At 44.4% G+C, this 23,355-nt stretch overlaps 3 protein-coding genes across 4 annotated transcripts in view; 1 reads left to right on the top strand and 2 right to left on the bottom strand.

Moving 5' to 3' along the window:
• Positions 1-53: 53 nt before the first annotated feature.
• ppp1r2 (protein phosphatase 1, regulatory (inhibitor) subunit 2) lies at positions 54-13,740 on the bottom strand. Its single transcript, XM_084676048.1, has 6 exons — positions 13,363-13,740; positions 8,396-8,503; positions 7,827-7,907; positions 4,924-5,027; positions 2,721-2,891; positions 54-2,188 (listed from the first exon to the last, which is right to left on the bottom strand). Exons 1-6 carry the CDS (start codon positions 13,491-13,493, stop codon positions 2,169-2,171), a joined length of 615 nt encoding a protein of 204 aa, XP_084532174.1. The 5' UTR covers positions 13,494-13,740; the 3' UTR covers positions 54-2,168.
• Positions 13,741-14,170: 430 nt separating this feature from the next.
• Positions 14,171-18,741, bottom strand: LOC146254678 (protein ANKUB1-like). 2 transcript variants are annotated; one of them, XM_084676199.1, is made up of 6 exons: positions 18,630-18,741; positions 17,966-18,109; positions 16,207-16,423; positions 15,965-16,079; positions 14,876-15,826; positions 14,171-14,618 (listed from the first exon to the last, which is right to left on the bottom strand). In XM_084676199.1, the coding sequence occupies exons 1-6, from the start codon at positions 18,717-18,719 to the stop codon at positions 14,516-14,518; spliced, it is 1,620 nt and encodes a 539-aa protein (XP_084532325.1). In that variant the 5' UTR covers positions 18,720-18,741; the 3' UTR covers positions 14,171-14,515. The 2 variants fall into 2 exon arrangements, with proteins under 2 accessions (XP_084532325.1, XP_084532324.1); XM_084676198.1 differs by lacking the exons at positions 17,966-18,109; positions 18,630-18,741 and adding an exon at positions 16,741-17,165.
• Positions 18,742-20,448: 1,707 nt separating this feature from the next.
• Positions 20,449-23,355, top strand: part of rnf13 (ring finger protein 13) — a 30,500-nt gene continuing 27,593 nt past the window's right edge. The window contains exons 1-3 of the mRNA XM_084675757.1: positions 20,449-20,634; positions 22,822-23,005; positions 23,259-23,339. Of these exons, the coding sequence (XP_084531883.1) occupies positions 22,892-23,005; positions 23,259-23,339 (195 nt within the window). The 5' untranslated portion in view covers positions 20,449-20,634; positions 22,822-22,891. The remainder of the gene's footprint in view (positions 20,635-22,821; positions 23,006-23,258; positions 23,340-23,355) is intronic.

Raw genomic sequence — 23,355 nt, 5'->3', positions numbered from 1 at the left:
AGCCATTCAAAAATATATACACAGGAGTGAATCATGATGTCCAATAGTCCAACTCAAAAAGCTCCATATCGGCATCATTTAATAATGGGTGACAAAATAAACACACATCCTTATGATTAAGAACATGCACATCCAAGATACAAAAAACTCACAAATCGACAGATACCCATTGTTTTGAAGAGACGTGATCATGAGAACGCATCTCACTTAACTAATCCCCCCCTTTTTAAAATAAATGTTTTAAAAAGAAAAGGTACAAAACCGTAGAACACAGAATGTAAGCTGAGGGACATATGCCACTGAGCAGCACAGGGGAAAATAAGTGTGTTCTTTTCATTTACACATATTCATAAAATAGGCACATTTGCCAGCTTCTAACCCTCTAAAAGGTTACTGTTATGTAATTTAGTCTATTCACAAAAGGGGTTGTCTTTAGTTCAGAGAATACAACATTTAAGCAGCAGATTAAAGTGATTCATCTTTGTGTGTGAATAAACTTTCTTGTTGTGGGTCTTCCCTCATCATTCAGACAACAGGTCAAATTAAAGACCAATCAAGCAAGAGCAGTACAGTAATTCAAAGTTGTATTTCCAGGGGATTGGATCCAAAGACTTAACCACAGGGCTGTTTTTCTAAGGACAAGAGGCCAACACATTGGAAACATACATGGAGAATAGAATCTGAAAAACACCACCCCAATAAAAGGATATGGGATGGCTCCTTTCTGGGGCATGAATAGATGGACAAAAGATCTGGACTTATTAATAGATTTTGATAATTTGGTTCGGCAACAGCCAATCATATAAGACAATAACAAATCTCAAAACAACAAGATGGGACATATACAACCCATATGGTATACCACATGTATGTATACAAATGTAGGTGACTGTATGACAAGGATTTCATTAGCAGAATCACAAATTAGCATTCAATAACTAAAGGCTGTGTACTGCTCAGAAAACCTAGTAGTATGTTAGAAGTATAGGATGTAGCATGTTCTCACAAGTACACACTACAACAACCCCCATTACACTTCATTCTGCAGGAGAATATAAAGTAGGCGTCCAACCCCTACTGTAGTAATTCAGCCAATCACATCCCACAACCCCTTGGGATGGAGTCAGTAGCAGTAGGGATATTTGTAATCTCATCAGTAGTATGCAACATCTGGGGTCATTTCTTGTAAATTAGCCCTCTCCTTAACTTAAGCACATGTAGACATTATTATATTTACTTGACTGGCAAAGGCTTAATGTACTTTACAGAGCAGGTGCCCGTTATGTTGAAATGTATTACAAAGTTATAGAAATGACTGAATGTTGTACAACTTGAATACTGAACCTAATTACAGGTTTGGATTAGAAATACTATTAAATGACTGTATATCGGTTATTTGAGTTCAGCTAATAGACCAGGCTATTTTGATAAAGTGGTAATAAATGTTCATATGTGCACATACACGTTACAAAGGGGTGAATTTGCGTACATGTGGTCATGGAGTTTCTTCCCAATCAAGCTGATCCCGAGGACCAAGGCGTAATAAAAGGAGATACCACAAGGGACTGATTTGAAAACAAAAACATCAAGAATTAGCAGCTATCTCATTATGTTTTCCTACTTCATTCACATGAAAGTACTGATGGTTGGTGTGGGGATAAAGACTGACAAAGGCAAAGAAAAAAAAACACAAAACGATCCTTCCGATATTTGATCCACCACAGTTCAACACCTCCGCCACGTTAAGAGGACCGACTGACATTTTGAGGTCGTTTGACTTCAGGTACCCTGCAGCTGGACAGGCAGACAGGTGAGCTAGCATCGCAGGGAGAGGAAGGAGTCCTTGTTGATAAGGCTCAGTTATTGGTCTCGTTCTTTGAGTAGTAGATTCCATTTGGGGGGGGGGGAGGCGGGAGGGGTAACTTGGCAACAGAACACAACCGGTAGGCTCAATATGGTTCGCTTCAGCATTGCAGTGTTTCTGGGAGTGCACACGAACACACAATAACACAGCAGATTTTTATTTGTATTTTTCTCTTTTTTTTTTCTTTTCTTTTTTAAAAGGGAAGGGGTGTGAGGTGCTTTCTGCGTCACGCCCGGCACGGAACACACAAGTCTTGTCTTACGAATATTTCATGAGCCAAAGGGGCGGGGTCGGGGGTCCTCTTCTAGGAATCCAGCGAATCAGCTATAACCCCAAAACAGAAGGAGGGAGAGACATGCACACATGACTGATTACATGGTTCACACAGGATGAGTAGGACCAGTTCAAAGACAGTGTCTGACTTCAGGCATTCGTTTATGCTACAGCCGCGTGCACGACAACATTCGCTAAAGACAGCTTTTTCCGTTGACAACTGACTGCCAAACGTTTGAAAGGGAAGCTGTTGCGACTAGTTACATTTTGACGTATAATATATCATTCCGATTACGATAACCCTGACGCTGAGCACAGATAAGACCATTGCCTTTTCAAAAAACCAAGAGCCAACCCTGGACATTTCTAAGGTTAGAAAAATAAAGCCTTCAAAATGTTGGCCTTGTGCAGTCAAAGATTGTGAGCCTATTTCACTGCAACCCACTATCTAAACCCTCTTAGAATCTGGTTACAAATCTTGGATCAAGCCAACAGACATAAACCCAAATCTTTACAGCACACATAAATTCCTAAAATGACTCCCCCACGACAGCCTACTCCTATTGGTTCACGTTCTCTTTACCGTCTTGCGGGGGGTCGACGTTGATGTCTTCTGTTTCAGTGTCGTCTCTCATCTCTTCGTCCTCATCCTCCTCCTCCTCCAGCTCGCTGGCGATGAGTTGCCGGGCCAGCTTGATATTGAGTCCTTCGTTGTAGTGCATCTTCCTCATCATTTGGAACTGCTGCTTTTTCACTGAGGGGAAGGGTGTGGGGGGGGGGGTGGGGGGGAGACAGAATGAGAAGATGGAGGGTCTGGGGGGGAACCATGATGGAGGGTCTGGAGGGACTCAAGAGGGATACATTTACTGATTTACTCTGTGTGTGGAGGAGACTGAACAATAAATAAAAGAGCCTGTCTAGGGAAGCTTGTGGAGTTTGCAGCTCTGGAGCCAGAGAGAGTGTGCCGGGTACAGCCAAAATCAGATACAAGCGTGGTCTTATTTCAGTTCGTCGAAGTTATTGCAGTTAAAACATATGACCTTATCTGAAAAAGCAGTTTCAAAGCCCAACAAATTACAAACTGAGCACAAAATACAGGGAGGCTATTCATTTGAGTTCAAATATAATTGAAGAATGTGTTGCTCAAACCTTGAGGGGCACCATTTATATTCCAATGAGCTGGAAGAGGATCTGACACAGATTTCAAATAGAAACTAATGTCTGGAGGCTTTATTTATTTACAGAACGGTCTAGAACAGAATGAGGCAACTGAGTGTTGTGTTGCGACTGAGGTTCCCATGTCAAGGTTATTTAGAGCATGGAGCAGAGAGAAGCTTTGAGCACTTTGAGATGTGCTCAAATGTAAAGTGCATGACAAAGAAAATCCATTATTATTAGGGCTGTGAAAAATAACGTGTTTACGCGTTATGATTAAATTACAGGATTAATTCTTTATTTTTGTTTAACGCATTTAACGTAATATACCCACAATTCCACCCAATCTGCAACTTCTGGAAGAGAAGTTTGTGTTACAAAAAAAACTAAGATGGAACATCCAATAAAACCAAAGTGATATGCACACTGCAGGAAGACGTTATCGAGCGTCTGCTAAATGACTGAATGTTATCGTTTCACCAAAGCAATACCTGCCTAAAGTAACCTATAGCACATCAACGCGAAGCATGCGTTGGTCGGCGAGGGGAGTTCAAGGAGAATGCACCAAACCACCCTCACTAAACAGCATATATAGGGCCCTCACTAAGTCTGCCTGTGACAAGGTGACTAGCACAGTTGCCAAATGTATTGCAAAAAGCTGTAGACCGATTGATATAGTTGAGGACGAGTAGTTCACCAAAGTTTAGCGAGTGGCAACAGGTGACTCGAGCATCAAGGTACCGCAAAATCAAAGACACACACTAATGACAAAAAAATCGGAAAATTGGTAATATGTAATTAATCATTATTAATCCACAGAAACCTGTGATTCATTTGATTAATTTTTTTTATAATTTCACAGCCCCAATTATTATTATTAGAAGTGGACTGTACCATCACAGGTAACAACTCCGTTAAGGGGTCTTGTCTGCATTGGGCACTTGTGGTTCTCATGAGAGAAAAATATTTTTCCTAATCCTTTTTACAGACTACCAAATCTCATCAAATATGTGCTAAGTAAGTGTTCTGTCTGCAAAGCTGAATAAGACCTACTATGATGGGAGTTTCACATTGAATGATTAACTGCTCAGGTCACACACACACAAAAACTAATAATGTCTCTAAAGCACCTTGGTCCCAGCTTAGTCTTTTAATCAGTGTAGAAAAAAGGATATATACTGTACTGTTCTACCCTACACTAAGAGGGATCATCAATGTTTCAGTCAATTTTCTTCTTTTTTTTTATCTTTATCTTCTCAAGTATCAAAAGATCCTATCTGCAGATTGGAACATCTTTGTTAGGCCGTGGAAATGTTAAAAGACGGGGCAGGGTTTTGGCGAAGACGGACTCAGGCTTGTTGACCCATGCCGAGATAAAAATACAGGAGGGGAGGTATCTATGGTGGTGGGGCTGAAGGCAGAAATTGGCCTTGGCTCAACTGGAGCAGTCCCACTGAGCGAGCCAGCCAGCCAACTGCTGTAGCCAGACCTCTGGACGTGCTGAGCTGAGAGGAAAGTCTACTGGAGCACATTTGCTGGTTTAATGTAGGACAAGGGTCAGGGAAAGGTCTTTGAATGGATAGACTGAGGGACAGGCCATCGTGTATGGGTGTGTGTGTGTATGTATCTACCTTGGTCCTCTGGGCTGAGCTCTTCCTCATCTTCCTCACTGCTATCCTCCTCTTCTTCCTCCTCCCTCATGAAGCGTGGGTCTGTTCCCTCTGCTGCTGCCAACCTGCCACCACAGAAAGAGTGGGAGTTTGAGGAGAGGCAGAGAGGCAGAGAGAGAGAAAGGCAGAGAGAGATAAAGAGAGAGAGAGAGAGGGAGGGAGAGAGGTGAGGAGAGAGGGGGGAGAAGGAAAGAAAGAGCGAGAGAGAGAGCGAGAGAGAGAGGGGAGCCTGAGTGTGGAAAGGTAGCAGATGTGTCCAGTGCTGCGCGTGAATCGGCGCTAAAGAGCAGCTTTTTCACCGGTTCAGCCCGGGGCAGGTCAGACTCGCTATTCATGCTCAGTCAGCGTGCGACCAACTCACTCATTTAACTTCCTATTAACCATCCTCCTCTGGTGCCCAGCCTCTCAATCTTTTTCACACACAACATATTACCATGCAACTTAAGCCCACTAGGAAGCAATGAGAGTACAAAAAAGATATAATGAATTTAAGACATCAAAGTTCACAGAAGCAGAAAAGAGTCGAGTTTAGCCTGCGATGTGATCCGTTTAGCAGTCGGATGGGGGTGTCTGCTGGTCCGTTTCCTACATGGCTGCGCCGGAATGCTCCAGAAAACACTAGAGCCCTAGAGCTTGCATGAAGCAGAGGACAGGAAAAACAATGATGGAGCGATGAGAAACAAAGACTGGGAGAAGGAGGGAGGTTAAAAGAATGAGGGGGGAGGATGGGAAAGGAGGGAGACGGAAAGTTCCAGTGTTTGAGGAAGCGAGAGATGGGGACAGAGAGCGACTGTGTGGAAAATGGTAGGGAGAGGGGGGAGAGAGTTCTAAAAGTAGTAAGGAGATCAGAAGAAAAAAGAACAACTAAAAGTTGGGGCCTGACATTCAGGGAGGCATCTGGGACGTGCACTCACGTCTGGTTACGTCAACGGCGGCAGCAGCAGATTGAGATCCAGGCCTGGAGCAGACCAACCTCCCCACATAACACTAGACTCCTCTGATGTAAGCAGCCGGCCATCCACTCTGCCCGCCCAGAGGATCATACTTATACAACACTCTGGGAAAAAAAAAGTCTAAAAAGCTGCTCTCTTTCTAACGCTGTGTTTCCCCTGTAGTCATCATTCCCTAATAAAGTGGAGAGCTTTAAAAGCTCTGGCCTATGGTAAGAGGAGGAGGAGTTGGATGTTAGCATACAAAGCTAGCGTGAACAGATCCAGACAGCCGTAAAGCAAACAGACGTTGGCATCTTTCCCTCTCGCTCTTCTCCTCAAGATAGCCAGACAGATCGATGGTGTAGCTATAGTGTAGCTTTAGTAGTTAGCCGGCCATTTCAATTTACAATTTTGGCCGGTCAAATCCACTGTGTGGTCGAGTCAGCATCTAGCGATGTATTTAGGAGGTGGGATGATTAAGGTGCCAGGTTCGAAAGTCCTGATTCAATCCAGTAATCCCAGCACATTACGTTGTCCTCTGACGTACGGATTTAGTTTGATGGGGATGCACTGGAACGCTGTGTATTGATCGAAAAAACGTTTTCGCTGGGCATAAATTACTGGACGCACATCCATCCAATGGCCATTACGTGATGTTTAGCCGATACGCTCTGCTGAACTAAGCCCAGGGAGGAAGGGGGAGGGGGGGATCAGGACCAGAGGTAACAGTGTGCAGCTGTGGGAAGGGATGAAACATGGTTGCTTGTGTGCGCGCGCCAAAGAGCAGAATTAAGCGATGGGACATACTGTAGATGCACTACCAAATTTTCCGTTCCCGACACGCTAGCACTCCTGTTATGAGAACGTCGTCTCTCTCGCATCTTATGGCTGTCAAGAGTGGTCGTTTCGAGACACAGAAGAGATTGACGTCAACCTAGTCGCAAGGGGGGGGGGAGGGGTTGGGAGGGATAATTTGGTCTGTGCAGTGATGCACAGACATGGACCTGGGTCTGAGCACGGCACGGCTATACGCACGGAGGGGGTGGCAACGTGACAGCCTTGTGCACGAGTGGGTTCTCTCCTTGAGGCTGGGACCGGGCATCTGCTCCACGCTGCGATCAGGCCGGCTGGGAGTCGGACGCCCCAACCCTCACGCGCCGCTATCCCCGCCAGACCGTCTCTGGGGTGATACCTTAGCCCTGTCTCCCTCTGTCTCCCTCTGTCTCCCTCTGTCTCCCTCTGTCTCCCTCTGTCTCCCTCTGTCTCCCTCTGTCTCCCTCTGTCTCCCTCTGTCTCCCTCTCCGTCTAGGAGAGACAGGTAAATAAACGCTGTGTCAGTTACAGGACACACACGCGGACCCGCATGTTCACACAGGTGAAAAAATAAAGAACCATTTAGGTTTCAGGAATGGTTCAACTCTGCTGTTGTTGTAAGGGAAACATCTCATGTTTAGGACAAATAATGTATAACCTAACAGCCCATAGGTGGTGGAAAGGCAGTCCTGCACAGGCCTGGTCTCCCCTGAAGAATGAAATCCTATCATCAAATCAACAAGAGAATAGGCCAAGCAAATAACATCAACATTTGCAGGTCATGACAGGGTTAAGTTCTCTCCCTAAAAGCGGGTGTGAACTTTCTATACCGTGTCCACACTGCGCAACGGAGAGAAGCCCTCCTCCGGGTCCATCCCTGGGGCCGACACACAGCCAAGGTATCCCGACCTAGCGTCTTTAAGTAGACCAGAGGTTGGCGTCCCAGGCGCGTTAACGTCGCCCACAAATGATCTTTGATACTGTAGGAAGTCCATCAATGTGAAATATCGACCGTATAGAGTGCAAGGGCCGAGATGGGACGGCGTATGAGAGAGAGGCATCCAGAGATGAACGGACCGCCCCCTCTCTCTCTCTTTCTCCGGGTGTGGTGGTTCTTACTTTGTCGCCAGGTCGTCCACGGTGACCGCGTTGCCGTCCGAGTCGCTCAGTGCCCCCTCGTCATCCTCTTCCCCTGCCATCCTGAGAGAAATACAGAGACCGAGAGAGAGAGAGACCGAGAGAGAGAGACCGAGAGAGAGACACAGAAAGGAATAGAGGGGGGTGATAATAGGGCAGGGGAGCGAAGGACGAAAAGTGAGATGGAGAGACAAAAGGAGGGAGAAGGTGAAAGGGAGAGAGGGAGTAGTTTGTCAGAAGGAGTGACCTTGTTTGCCGTGTCCAGCATATTGAGTTACATTCCCACTGGGACGCCCCCGCCCCCTCCCCCCGCCCAGAGTACTGCAGACAGGGCAGAAACTCGTCGACAGAGTCCCTCTCAAACACGCAGTCCCCAAAAACAAGTGACATTGGCCTATTCTTTGGACAAAACAAGACTCCGCCACTTCTTCCCTCCCTCTCAAGTTATCGCTTTACCCCCCCCCCGAGCGTACGCCTCATGACATCCCTCCCAAGTCGAGAGTCGACCACAATCAAAACCGTCAATGCGGGCGCGCCGAGGGCCGCCTCACCTGTTGTAGGGGGTGCTGGGCTCGTCGATCTTCATCAGCCCGTAGTCCTTATCCGCCGGGTGGTACGTGGCCAAGATGTTCATCTCGTCCCATTTCTGCGACTTCTTCCTGGGAGAACAAAAGGGTCCACGGAGACTTAGGTTCAGGGTGTCTGTTTTGGGCTTCATCGGGATCCTCGAACCGTTGGCGATATCGCCCAGGAGGACGGGGGGATTTGAATCTAGGACTGTGCCCCAGTTCGCACTCCCGTCCTGCCATATTGGGAACGAGGCACTGCCTGCAATTAAATCAGAGGATCTGGATCCTGGGCAATACAATGATGTATCGTTTTGAGAGGAGATGACGCTTTGATCGCCCTATCAAACAGTGGTAGGCGCTGAAGGGGAGTGGCCAGCTGTAGTATTTAGGTGTGAAAATGTTTGGAGCATCCTGTCTGTGTTAGAAAGTGCATCATATTTTCCTGCGTACATTTGTGCACTCCTGCTACGGATAACGCAAAACTGCTTTTCAGCATAACTGCTTTTCAGCATAACTGCTATTCAGAAATCCCAGCACATTTCCGGTAGGAAGGTGTTGTGCTGAACATCAAAGTTAGACCTCCCTTCCAATCCTTCAGTGCCACATCTGCTTAAAAAGCAAGGCCACAGATTTGATCTGTCTGGACTTGGAAGCCAGGCCCAAATAGAACCGTTAAACTGTCTCTCCTCGCCTTGGACTGCCTCCCTGTCATAAAGCAGCCCGCTGGCGTGTTAATGGAGAGGGGCCGTGTTTCATGGGAGAGACAGAGGAAGGGGAGGGGGGGGGGGGATATAAATCCGCTCCCTGCTGCAGTGATCCTACAGAGCCTCGCATTCGATCTCATCCATACTTCCCACAGTGAAAACACACACAGGGGTGTTCAATAAGTCAGGCCCACAGTGGGTTGGCTTCCGATGGCACTGGGCTGAATCAATAGGGGACGTGCCCGGTCATGCTGACACAGGCGCAACACTGGGGACGACATGATTGGCCGGGGCCTGCCGAGGCAGCTGACACTTACCTTAAACACACAGCAGGACATCCTCAACCTTCAAATATTAGCCTCAATCCCATTGTAAGTGATCCTTTCAACCAAAAAGCTTAAAAAAAAAGGGAGCATGCCTAATCAAATAAATGTGTTAGAGTAGGCTAATGGGCAGGGAAAGTTTCTCCCTTCCCCCCCCTTGGGATTCCCGATAATGATATCCCCAGGTCCCTTGGCCGGAACTTGTCTGCGTTGGGCGTTTGAGTTGAGAAGCCAATGGGGTTTCTTTTTTTTTCTTTTTTTTTTAGTGTTTTCGCTTGTGTGTAGTGTTTTGGAAGCGTGTATTCAATCGTTTCGTCATTGCCTCCAAAACAAGGACAAGCTCGGATCAAATAAATGTAGACCAAAAATACATGCGCAGGTGAGTTGTGTGTACGGCGAGGAAGGTGGGGGAGGGGGGGGACTGTTACAAAACCCAGACCAGACACAGCCAGCCTGGCCTGGTTTACAGAGCAGCCACAGCCTCTCAAATCCACTCCAGATCTGATGCGCTCTGTCAGAACACAAACCATGATGGGGCCGATGACGTCACTGCTTCTGCAGGTCCAGAACTGAGCTCCTCCAGAGGCTCTTACTATCGGGCGAGCGAGGCGAGCAAGCGGCTGGTCACATCCCGCTATAAAACAGTCTAATTAGACGGAGTGAACTGCGGTGAGGAGAGCTAACACTATCAGGTAGCATAGGAACAAGCCGGGTGAAACGGCTTTAGAGCTGGCAGAGAGATCCAGCTGTGTGGTGTTTCAGTTCGAAACACATCAAGAACAACAGGGCTCCTCCCCCCCCCCCCGCCCGTGGCTTCGAAGAACAAGGGCAGGAAGCACTGATGAAAGTCTGTCATGTTTTAGACAAGTCATCTTTTTTTACTCTCCATTAAACCACTTCTGAGATGTATCTACCCACACACTACCCATCTGGACTGTGTAGAGAGGACAGGAGAATGGGCATTCTTTCCCAGTGTCGAACTGTAGGGTTGCAGAGTCCGTCAGTCGACCTGTCCATCAGCGAGACGCATGGGACATCCGAAACAGTGGGAGAGCTATTGAGTTTCATGGAAGCATGCGTGAGCCTCAGATAAAACTCATTGACTATCATGAATAATGAACGCCCTGGCTTCGAGCCTCCGCATCAATGTTGACCCGGATAAGGAAGCTGAATAAAGGTATGACAAAACAGATGACCAAATGTCAAACTCGCCCACTGAAAGACTGTATTTTTTGGGGGGGTAAATTGACTGTGATTACAGATCGATGTGACTGTCTTAAGCACAAGGACAAACGGCTGTGGGCCCATACACAATATCTTAGGCTTGGCCTCCAAAGGATTTATTGTGATTGTCTAGGCTTGTTTGTTGGTCAGGTGCAGGGTGGACAAGTGATTTGTGGCAGCTTTCCGGATGTTAAGTGAGCTGGTTCAGAAGGATATCCTAGAGGTATTGTCAAATAAACTGGACATGAGAGGCATTTCGGTCTCACTAGAAATGGTGGCACAATTTGGGAATTAAGCTTCCAAAGTTCAATGCATGTCTTCTTGCACTGAAAGAAAAAGTTATATTCTTTCGGAAAAAAATAGGCTACGGTCTACAGAAAAAAAACCAGGAAACCAGTTCAAAAACACAGGGGATACTTTGACATCATAGATTCAATTCAGGTCCCACATTGGTCCTAGATTCTTCTCAACTCTCAAATAATAATGTATTCCTTTATCAGAAACCAAAGCAATGTTGAAGCTTGTATCTGAACTTCTACCACTAAGCTAGTATAATACCCTTCCCCAAGTGTAGCAGGCTAATAACATAGGAGAAACCATGCAAGCCATGAAGTTAAATTACCATGCGTTTAAGCAAGAGTACTAAAATGAAGCAGGCCTTTCCATCAATGTGAACCCAGCCACTCCATGGCATTATCATGCTGTTAATGTTTTCTGTCACACTAACACTTTGAAATTATGTTAAGGACCAAAAAAAAAGTTTCACAAACGTTTTGAACAAATTGTTCATCCCTTTAATAATTCCCCAAATACTGACTGAGTGACACTTAATGGAAATACTACAAACTAGCTGAAATGTGACAGAAAAGGGAGATGACCACAAATAAGCCATGCTTTAACATTAAAGAAGTGTGTGTTCTGAGAAAGAGTTGGTGTTTGCTGGGGGCATGACCCAAATTGAGGGAACAGGCTACAATGTCCTGTCAGTGTTGTGGTCTCATCCCAGCAGATTTGGTGCTTGGCTGAACAGACAATCCTTCAGGAAACCTTTCTCCACTCACATTTCATACAGGGAGCTTGTTTTAGTATCAACACAGAAGGCTTGACTTACTGCTGGGAATGGAACTCACTAATAACTGTCATCTTTGTATGGCCTATTTTCATATAGGGTGGTGGAGCTTCAGTTTGAGTCTGACAAGATTCGTCCTGCAGAAGGCTGCGATACCCAGAGTTATGTAAAGGCAGCACTGGGCATAAAATCAAGGTAGAGCAGATAATCAATGTCCAGAACTGCCCAGCAGTTCAGCTGTTAGTGCCAAGGAACGGTTTAATTTTCCCAGACACAATGCCCCGGTGAAATCTCCTCAAATATACAACATAATAACAATGATGGATAGAACAGTGCATCAATAACATGAAATCTAATATGCAAGATCGTCAAAAATATATTTGAAGGGGTAGTCTGTTTACAAGACAGCTTGACTAAAGAAACTAAAAACATACAGTTCAGTCTACAAACAAGTGAAGCAGGCCAAAGTTTCAAGTTTTGCAGGAACAAAAGAAAAGTCTAGGAAAAAAAGACGATTCCCCATATATACCCTTTTTATAAAGCACGGTACAGTCAGTCCTGTACTACCACAATAACTTGAAATGTTCTCTATTCACCATCCCGACCTCACATCAAACTCATGGCCCAACAGCATTTAAAAGATGCTTGTAAGGACAAGTCTTATAGTCACAGAGTGGCACATATCACCTAATTAGCTGTGGATGAATAGTCACAGAGGACATGGAGGCAGCACTGAGAAAGTGGAGCGCACCAGTGACTTTAAAGGAGGGGGAGGGGGAAGGCTTGCATTCCTAGGATATCTCATCTTGCCATTGCCCGAAATGAAATGCCAAAGTGAATGAGATCAATGCTTCAAAACATTCTGGCCTTTGGGCAAAAAGTAACTCCTCTTCCACAGTTCTGACGGGCCTACAAACTCATGGATTAAATGTGAAGTGACGGGGAATTTTAAAATGGAAATCACCCACAAAAAACAGCCACAGCCCCCACTTCTAGCGTTTGAAGGCAAACTATGTTGAGAACATGTAGAAAATGTGTAGACCATAGTGGCTTACCTTGTGTTTGATGCAATATTACTATATTTAAAGTAAACATGAACTTTCTTTTACCGCAAAACCCTAGATTCGTCAATGGTAGCAAATATATAAATAGAAAACTTTTCTACTTTTTATGTTGTCAATTAAAGTAATGATCGCGTTGAAATGGTAATCCAGCTCTCCTGACAGTTGTCAAATAAACCAACCAAGACTTATATTGGTGAGTAACCAAAGTGATACCACCCACCCGCACAGCCGACTAGTTGCTGGCAACTGGTCTGATAATGTCCGTAGTTTAGTGACGCTCTTTTAAAACACCTCTAGCGGTAGCTGATAAACTAGCATATAGCTACTGAATAAATGTACCCCCCGATATAATTTGCATTTCAACACGGTGAGCCAAATAGTTATGTTAAAATAACGTTAAGCGGACCCATAAACTTGAAAAAGACAGCTATATTACTCGGTGCCTAGAAAAATTGCCTTGAGAGTTTGACTGGACAGTGACGTGCGCTTAGCTAGCATCCTAGCTGGTCTTTCAGCTAACCCGTCGCGAACTCTATAGGGCTCAATTGCCTTAATAGCTACTTACTGTTGATCGTCCTCCAGAAGTCCCAATTCCGCTTGTTCTACGTTCTCAACCGGTACTTCTGGGGCAGATTTGACATTTGCCCCGCTGTTCTTGTTCTTCAGAATACCTTTTATTGGTCGGGGAGTTGCCATTCCACACGCTTGGTCTCACTTGCTAGTGTCCCTAGCAAGCAGGTGCGTTTTCCCTCTAATGTGTGCCCTGTGGTTTAGCAAATCAAATAAACGAGCTAAGTGGGTGTAACGATGGCCGCATTCAAAGCTCCCGGTTTCCCTTCAACTCAGGCACCTACGCTCAGTTTAATAATCATGTTCTCGAGCAGCTAGTTAGCTACCACTCACTATAGACTTCCTCAGCAGACTGCTACGAAACAAACTGGCGCTAAAAAAAAAATCCATCTGCCGACACCCCACACATTCTATTATCGCGAGATTGGACATTGGTCTTCATGTCTGGCTTGCGTAAGCAACCATGTTTGTTGTGGCAAAATGTGTCCGCAAAGTTCCTGTTGGTCCTGGGGTTAGTGGATTTGAGTGGTTTTAAATACAACACACTATACAATTCTAGACAAATCTAGACACCTGATAGTATACATTCTGATTCCTGTTATAACAATTATTCACTGGTAGGTGGTAGTCTTGTCCTGCATTGTTTGTAGGCAGGCTACAGCCACACATAGACCAACACGTTGATTTATGAAATAGGACACATTAAATGGCCTGGACAACCTTGTCTTATGGACAAATGTACATCATTATTAACCTTCTCTCTGAATGTATTTAAACAAGTGTTTTGTTGTTTTTGTGTTTTAATTACCTCTATCTATCACATCACCGTGACATTTTCAGCTGCTACACAGAAAGGATTCAAAACTACTGATTACAACTTGACATCTTTGGTCTTTGTCAGACCCAAACATTTGAATACCCTACTACTAAGCATGCACATTAATTTAAAGCATCATGCGTCAGCACTTAGAAACAGGTCATAGACCATTGTCAATACATCATATGCAATGATCATTGAGAAAAATAATGACCCAAAAATATAGTTGTCTATCTAGCTTTACAGAAAAAAAGTACAATTATGACTAAAGTATGGCTATTAATGTTATACTTTCTCCAAAGACATTGTCTTTGTGGTCATTCTAATCAGGTTACGATAGAGGGTCAGCTTTATAGCTCATATTCTGGACACTTCTCCTCGCCAGAGTCCGGGCCACATCAAGCTGCTGTAGCCATGGTCTTTCCGTAAAGGCACTAGGAAAAAGCAGGTATTAAACAGCCTTTTAATATCATGGTCTGAATTTGACAAAAATACATATACAAGTAGAATGACAAGGAGAAAGCAAATCATACAAATTTAAATGTATTAAGAACAGACTTAGTCTATAATTAGACTGGCATAAGATTTTTTTAATTCAACTTAACACAGGAGTTAAAGTGAAATGCAAGTCGATACACTACACATAAAACACACGGCCATGTGGACTAATGTATACTTAAAATGGACCAACCTGGCCATCGCCAAGCAGTATATGGCATTTTCTCTGGGAGTTCGGCCACAGTGGCGAGAGAAAGACTCCAGTGAGTTGGTGAGGATTTGGGAGGAGTTTGGAGAGGCAGAGATGAACAGAGGCCTGGGATTGGTATCTCGGGAGATGGGCGGGAGTGGGACTCGGCTCTTCCATTGGCTACTGCTCTCATCCAGAACCTCTTCCAATGCCTTATCTTCTGCTACCTCCAATACCTTTTCTCCATGCATCCTCTTCACCCCCATTCTCTTCACATTGGTTTGACCAGCACTCATCATCTTTGGTAGTTGGAGGCGTGAACCTTTAAAGGCTGGCGTAGGATGAAGGTGGGATACAGGTGTGAGACAGCTGTTGGGGGTCAGAAATTGCGAGGCTTTCGGTCTGACTTCCCTTCTGGCCCTGACCACCCTTCTCTTAGGCTTGGAAGACATCTTGGGGTGGGTAAAGCCATCCACAAGCACTGTGTCCCCCACCCTGGCTCTCAACAGGCCCAATTGACCCCTGCCTCGTCTGGTGGTTACCCTACTGTGCCCCAGCCCCACCCAGCGCTTAATCTGGAGGTACATTCGCATGGGAAGGGAGAAACCAGGCAACGACATCACCGAGCATAGCTTGGTGACCAGGTGGAGTACACAGTCTTTGTGTCCGTGGCGAATGGCGATCTGCATGGGGTCTTGACCTTGAGAATTCCGGCAAGACAGGGTCAGAACGCTGCTGCTGATGAAGAGCTTGAGGATGAGGAGCTGGCCCCGCTCGCTTGCGACGTGCACGGGGCACTTGGTGGCGTCAGGATGGGCGGTTTGGTGGCACCATTGGCGGTAAGGGTGAACCCCCACTGGCTCCTCAGCACGCACTCCTCTCTCCAGCACCCAGTCAGCTAGGTCTAAGTGGCCCAGAGAGGCAGCCACATAGAGCGCCACCCGCAGTTGAAACCTAGAACAGCAGCAAGTTTGTTAAGACGCAGGCCGTGTTACCATCTGCAAAAAAGTGTGCAACCGATATGGAACATAAAGCCAGGAAAGAATGTGACTATGGTTGTGATCAACGTGCACACTAAGGACACATTCTGACCTCATCACTGGTCTCTCTTTTGAAAGATGGCGCTGGACTGTCGTTTTGTGACCTGTGAGGCAGCCTGTCAGGAACTCCGCCCACCCATCCCAGGTATCCAATCGAAGCGTGGCTCCTTGGAAAAAGGGCTTTCATTGGTCCTCACGACATAACTTACTTCAAACACATTGGACTAATAGAAATATGGCAGCAAAAAACTCTTGATGCTGAATTGCGCTCAATAGATACACAGCAGACCGTACCCACTTCGATGGCATAGTCGTGAAGCCGGTTGCAGTCGTAGAGTTGAACACCACTGGGCGTGCTCAGTCTAAAAGCACCCACAGGGAGGTCACATTTGAGGGAAACCAGAGACTTGATCTTGGCCACAGATGAACTCAAGAGAAATACTGTGCTCATTATGGACATGGTCTCCCCTGTCACCCCATGCAACACTCGCACCACAGGCTTGTTTTCTTTCTAATGGACAAGGAGATAGTTACAAAGTTAGTAAATATGGAGAGACTGCGAAATGACAAAAGAAGGGTCAGTGGGTTCCTGAACATCTCAAGGGTCGGGCTGTATATTATCCACGCTGAAAGTATAATAATACCGTTTTTGAATGAGGAGATGGGATCTCCGATTAAAAGTTACTGAAAATGTTTACACGTTTGAGATCTGCTGCCATCATGTGGCTAAAATGTAAATAATTTTTTATACAGAATCAATGCGGCTCTGAACACAAAAGTTATGTGTCCTCATACTCAAACACCTTTACTCATACACATTTAACCTACCATTGTAGTCTAGACGAATGAATAGCCTGTAACAGAGATGCTTGGCAGTGTTAGTGCAAGCTCATGTCTCTTTCACTCTGTGGTTGACTCAAGAGTCAGTTTGTAAGCAGAGGGTATGGTTGCCAAGTGATAGGACTGGAATGTGTACCATTGTAAAAAGATTGGTCTTTGTCTTGAAAAGTTATAGCATGTCTCGTCAATGGTTTTACCAAAGACCCTTACAGTCATAAAACCACTCTCTGTGATTCCGTCTCTCACAAAGGAGTGTCTGGTGCCCCTGTCTCCATAGATTAGTGTTGCGTAGGGTGACCAGACGTCCTCTTTAACCTGGACATGTCCTCTTTTCGAGACCTAAAAAATGCGCCCGGCAGGGATTCCAAAATCGTCCGTGATTTAGCCTCGTCGGATATTTGTGTTTCTCTTGGTTTTTCACAAACTAGTTATTACGCCCTTACAAGTTTTGGAAAGGGTATCTCCCTACACGTTCCACCTTCTTGCGCGAACTCTGACCATAGAGTTAGGCTCTGACTGTAGACAGAACTGTCATCGGTCGACCGCCTTCTCAGTGTTGCCAGATGTACGATAATTATCCTCCAAATACGATCATTTTCAGCCTTTGGTACAATACTTTGCCATTTCCCATCTGGCAACACTGAGCACCTTGCCGCCTTTGTTATCATTATTGCTTTAATATATGAGGAGGAACATTTCTTATTTTAATATGTGGCCATATAAAGAATGTATTATTTATTATTTAGAATTAGAAATTTGCCATCATTATTGCTTTAATATATGGACAAGACACATTAAAGACATTAAACAACCACTGAAAGCAAAATAAATGTTTAACATTTGCACTTTGCAAAGGTTCACTAAATAAATGATCATATTGCCTGTGTCATTTGTGTAATTTTTGTCATTTCATTTGTGACATTTGTATGCATATACTAGCCCCCCCCCTCTTTTTCACAAACTCAAATCTGGGTTGCGTAAAAGGCCTCACAGAAAACATACATATAAAACTTAACCAGGAAAGACATGTTGATTACAATTTTAGGATGAGCAAATCAGGTATAAATTTATGATGTGACCCATGTCGTGAATTTCCTGGAAAATAGCTTGACGTTTTAAAAACATTTAAGGTTTTGAGTGCACTGTTCTATCAAAGGAAATTGACAACTTAAGGAACGGATGTCTGATGACCCAGTAGGAGAGTCCTGACTACCTTTATCAGGCATCGGATGGCACTGCCAGGCGTGACACCCACATCGATTAGGGTCCAGGTGTCCTGCAGCGTAGCACCAGTGTAGCTCAGTACCAGAGAGTGCCGTACCTGCTTGTCATCTGACAGTTGCACATGGAAGTAATCCTGCCCAAAGAAAGAAGATTGGAAATGAATGGCTATCACGCGGTACCTCCATAGACAGTCGGTGTACAGGTGCCTAACCAATGTTCAGATGTCCCATTTAGAGAGTGTACCGTACTGGCAGAGCCTGATACCAAATACTGAGGTTTGTATTTGCTATCTGAGGTCTGAAGCTTGAGATCAAATCAAATCAAATGTATTTGTATAGCCCTTTTTACACGCAAGCATGTCACAGAGGGCTTCACATACGCCCATAGAACTGCCCCTCAACCAACCTAAACCCTCAAGGACCCTTTAGAGATGTTGTAAAATAAGATATTTAAAAATCCAGCAGCAACAATCAGCCAATCCAGATTGTTAGAACAGACAATTACATGTTCAGTCAAATTACTATTAAAAAGGCCTTGGATAGTAGAAATAAAGGTGGAGGAAAGGAAAGGTGGCTTATTTTCAGAAAAGAAGTCAACAAAGTAAAAAAACGGAATTTAATATTGATAGAGGGTTCCTCTGAAGGTTTTATTACCTTGACCATCTGCTTCATGGTTCCTACGGTCTGGTCTGGAAGGACATTGAAGGGCTCGCAGGACCCTTCAAAGGCAATGAAGACCCTCATGATGGGACGTGTTGTCCCCCCTCTGCCTTGCCTGCAGCTCTGACCACCCAGAAGAGTGTGTGTGGGGTGGTTGTCAGAGCCTATCTGGGAGGGCAGGGACAGAGACGACAGAGTAGTTTGGGCCTCTCATCACAGTTTAAGGGGGGTTACATGTGTCTTCCCATTGTATTCATGTGTATATGGTCTCTCTTTTATGTCCACCATCATTCCCACTATGAACCTCTTTCTTTCGCCTACACACTAAAGCTATATAAGCTCAAAGAAAGAAAAACGTGAGCTGTTGGGCAAACAGCAAGTCCTTTTAAACACTAAATAATGGATTGTGACGTGGAAAAATAGACTCACATATTGTATAATACCATTCTACAGATTAAGTAGCCATGTACTGCAGAGATTATGTTACCGCTTTTTATTTTGATCATTGCTTGTCAGATGACCAACAAGTTCAGCACATGTCCACAGTCCCCGTTGTAGAAGCTGATAACTATATTGTAGCTATAAAACATGATTAGGGTGGAGAGGAAAAGGTGACCTACATCGTCAAATTGACCAGCCCTCTTATCCAAATTCAGGTTACACAAAATTGCGCGAACACTTATTTTAAAATGTTAGAGAACTTCAGGAAAATAAGGATACAGAGGGCTTTTCAAGAATACTGTATGGAGGAAATGTAGCGTACCCACTGATAACCCACATTTATGATTTTGTTGTTGTTGATAATGTGGCTACTACTTTTATTCAGTACTGTACACTGTATCAAAGGGTTTAGGTGGCAGAAGCAACAGTGCTCTACATCTGATTAAGGTTGCTTTTGAAGCAGAAATGGGTTTAACAAACCAAATGAGATTTCATGAAGAGAGACATGCGGATTGCTCTATTGCAGGTCATTTGAATGAGTTGTGTTAAGTTTCTATGGCAACATGCAACAGAACAATGATTGGACATGAGGTTTTTCACCTTATGGTAATTCACAAGACTCAAGACTCTTGTTGAGGAAAAAATTGGTCATTGTAGCAAGGCTAGGAAGACTCTCATCAGTCACGCAGAAATTTGAAGATGAAAATAATGAAAATACATTTTCAAAAATGCTTATTCCCATCTATGCTGGCATTAGGCTCACACGTACACAAATAGCTAAAGTAAACGGAAACTTAACAGCTTGACAGTTGAAACCACCATGGTACTTTGATCGACTTTATTGTACTGTAAAGTTTTTAAGAGGGCTTTGCTTATTTGACAGTTTCTTTAGGATTTTTTTGTTTAGGAAATGTTGACTTTCTCAAAAGAGTTTTCTTAATATGAAATGTAAATGTAAATAATAATATATAATATAATATAAAATATAATATAAAATGTAAAATGTAAGACAGACCGAGTCTTCATATCAAAGATCTAAAAAGCTTCCCATGAACTTGCTACAGAGGGCGTTAGCGTTTAAGCGAGGAATATGCATGCAAGCGTTCACTTTGGAAAAAATACTAACATATTATGCTATTTCCTTTTGCCCTTAAAGCTGGTCAAGCGATCACAAAAAAAGCGCCTTATGAATAGTGTATAAACAATTTATAAAAATGTATTTTATTTCAATCGCAATATGAATGTGAGCGACTGTTTTCGTTAATGGATCACGTGGATATGTTTACACGCAGGACACTTCCGGAATAGTTGGATTGAAATCTATAACTTCCAATCAGCAACCAAGACATTGATGGGGGCGTGTGCAGATACAGGAAGTTTGAGCTCACATGAAGAAGCTAGCGAAAGGATTACTGTTGATATTCTGTCGCACTGACCTGTCAAGAAAACGGCATGAAGTTCTTACAATTCTTGGCTAAAATACACATATAAAGTAAACGATTGCAGTGTCCATAGTCGTAATAGTTTGATACAACAAGTGAAAACATTGGATATAAAGGTAAGGGCCCACAATCAGTGTGACTAATTCATCCTTGCTAGCCAGCCAACGTTTGGTAGTAACAGAAGTAGATACGCGTTAACTAGCAATACTAGCTCTACCCTTGTGCGCCCGTAGTAATGCATACTGATAGCTATCTAGAATAGCATGTCGAATTTTGGTTAGCAACTGTACACTATTGTTGTAAAGTACACATTCAAGCACTGTCATGTTGCCATGCCATCGAGGTGTAGTAAATCGGGCCTAATGTATAGTTAACTAGATAGCGAGCTAGCTGAATCAGATATCAAATGGCTGGTCATTTGATTGGGCATGTATGGTTTTAGCGTTTGCTCGAGGGTAGCTCATTCATAATGGCACTTTTAAGTGACATATGTATTATGTTATCTTAACAGCTATTGCATAGTCTCTTCATAGTCGTCAAATGCTGTTTTAAATAAATATAAAGTTAAATGAATCATACATGTTTGTACATTTGTCACATACATCAGGCCACAAGGGTTAAGCCAGGACTGACCGGATCCTTTGACAGCTGCAGTCATGACCTCTTTTTTATTTATTTATTTTTTTTACTTCGTGTCTCACTTTTTCGTCGTGAAGTGCTGAGAGTAGAGAGCATATTTAATAATAACCCAGTGACTGCATAGTTAACAGGCGACCCAGAATGTATTAAATTGTTTAGGATTGCATGTCGTTGCAGGTGACAGGATGTGTCATAACTGCAGATGTGTAATCATAAAAAGCACCCCCATTCTTCTAAGTGAAAAGACAAGCAATAGTTAAAGCATACATAGATGGCATTTGTTACAATGCTGTCATTGAGGCAAGGCCTAAGGGATGGAGTGGGTGGTAGACCCTCTTATGTAATCTAAATCTCTGCTGAGTGCAGATGTGAAGCTATGTTGATTGGTAGTGAGGAGTGCAGATGTTTGGCAAGCCTACTTTGTGGAATAGGGCAGTTAGAACAAAACAGGTTGGTAATTTGGCAATATTTCTGTTGATTATTTGCAGCCATTTGAGTTATTAGTCTTAAGTCATTTAGCCTTAGTCATAAAGACTTAATTTGTAAATTGGCATCCAAGCCACATTGGAGTCAGATATTTTTAGCAGAGAATAAAAATTTGAGGCAGATTCTGAAATTTGTCATGATGTGACTGACAGTAATCAATTTTCTCGGTTACAAACATAGCAGATTACCTCAGATCCACATGTATGTGTGTCAGTTTCGGTCACAGGGGTAGTTTGGAATGACTAAACAAGGCCTGTTTCACAATGACCACAAAACGAGTTTTATCGACACTGTCCTGTAGAATTTCTGCCCTTAACAGTCCTGGCTGTGTGCAAGTCAGGCCACATAAAACATAATAACTAAGACTATGCCCCTGTTTCCATGGTATTGCACATTGGCTGAGAGAATTTAGTCGTTTTACATCCAGGTGTTATATGAACAAGATAACAATAACACCTATTTTGTCTTAATGAATACCCGCCAGTCCTAGTCAGGAGGATGTGTGTGCTAAGGCTTTCTACACTTCATGACAGGACCAGTGAAATGTCATGCTGGAGGACCCAACAGTACTCTGCTTAGGTCACACACACACACACGGACGGAAAAAACTCTGGGCTTAGTCCTCCTCGGGACCAAACAGTCTCTGACTTCAAACAAACTGCCTGGCCAGTGAGGCAGTAAAGCAGAAGAGAGAAGGGCCATGCACTCTGGTGAATGTGTATGAGAGGGGGCAGCGGAGCGGGCCGAGCCCTGACAGGCCTCATGATGGGTGGGAAATGTCTGCAGGGGAACCGGAGCACTAATGAAAATGACTGGTAAAAGGCCAAACCTCTCTCTTTCACTCTCTCTCTTTCACTCTCTCTCCTTCCAGCCTGCCATTAGAGCGGCCATTTGCCTTCGATTAGCACCACATTCCCCACCCTTTTGATTTAATAGTAGGAAGAGAGCTCAGAGAGGGGACTATTACCTCACTCCAGACCGAACTATACAAGGAAACACATTTGTGGGGACATTCGTTTTGGGTTCACCTCACTCTTCATGCATGTTTCCCTGACTGTGTGTCTGCACTTCACCCTACTTGCCTCGGGCGAATGTCCCTGTACTTACTGCAAGTCGCTCTGGATAAGAGCGTCTGCTAAATGGAAATGTATGTAAATGTGTCCACGTTGGTCTCACAGGTGTGAACAGGTGTAAACTGGTCCGTTGCCGGGCAGACTGTGTGGCTGACTGGCACAGCGGAATGCAAAGATGCTGCTGTCCTTGGGGATGCTGATGTTGTCCGCCACGCAGATCTACACCATCTTCACCGTGCAGCTCTTCGCTTTCCTCAACCTGCTGCCCGTGGAGGCTGACATCTCTGCCGTGAGTGTCCACACACACACACACACACACTCATACAGACATAGACATGTGCACACAGACACACACACACACACCTACAAACTAAAGAGACAGACGGGCAAGCGAGAGCAGAGACACACACACACCTGTGCAACTGACCACCTTTCAACTGTCAGCCGTCCGACCCAGATATGAACCCACACTGGTTGGCAGTTTGATTTCCAACGTAGTCAAGGATAGTTCCTGTGAGGTTATCTCTTTGTTTCTCTTCCAGTACTCATTCGACAACAAAACGGGGAACTTTGATGACCTGCCTGCACGATTTGGATACCGGCTGCCCAGCGACGGATTGAAGGTTGGCACTAGATGTC

Source organism: Hypomesus nipponensis, chromosome 16, assembly GCF_054491055.1.
Source record: "Hypomesus nipponensis isolate SF chromosome 16, ASM5449105v1, whole genome shotgun sequence".
Classification (NCBI taxonomy): domain Eukaryota; kingdom Metazoa; phylum Chordata; class Actinopteri; order Osmeriformes; family Osmeridae; genus Hypomesus; species Hypomesus nipponensis.
This window is presented reverse-complemented; position numbering and strand designations above follow the sequence as displayed.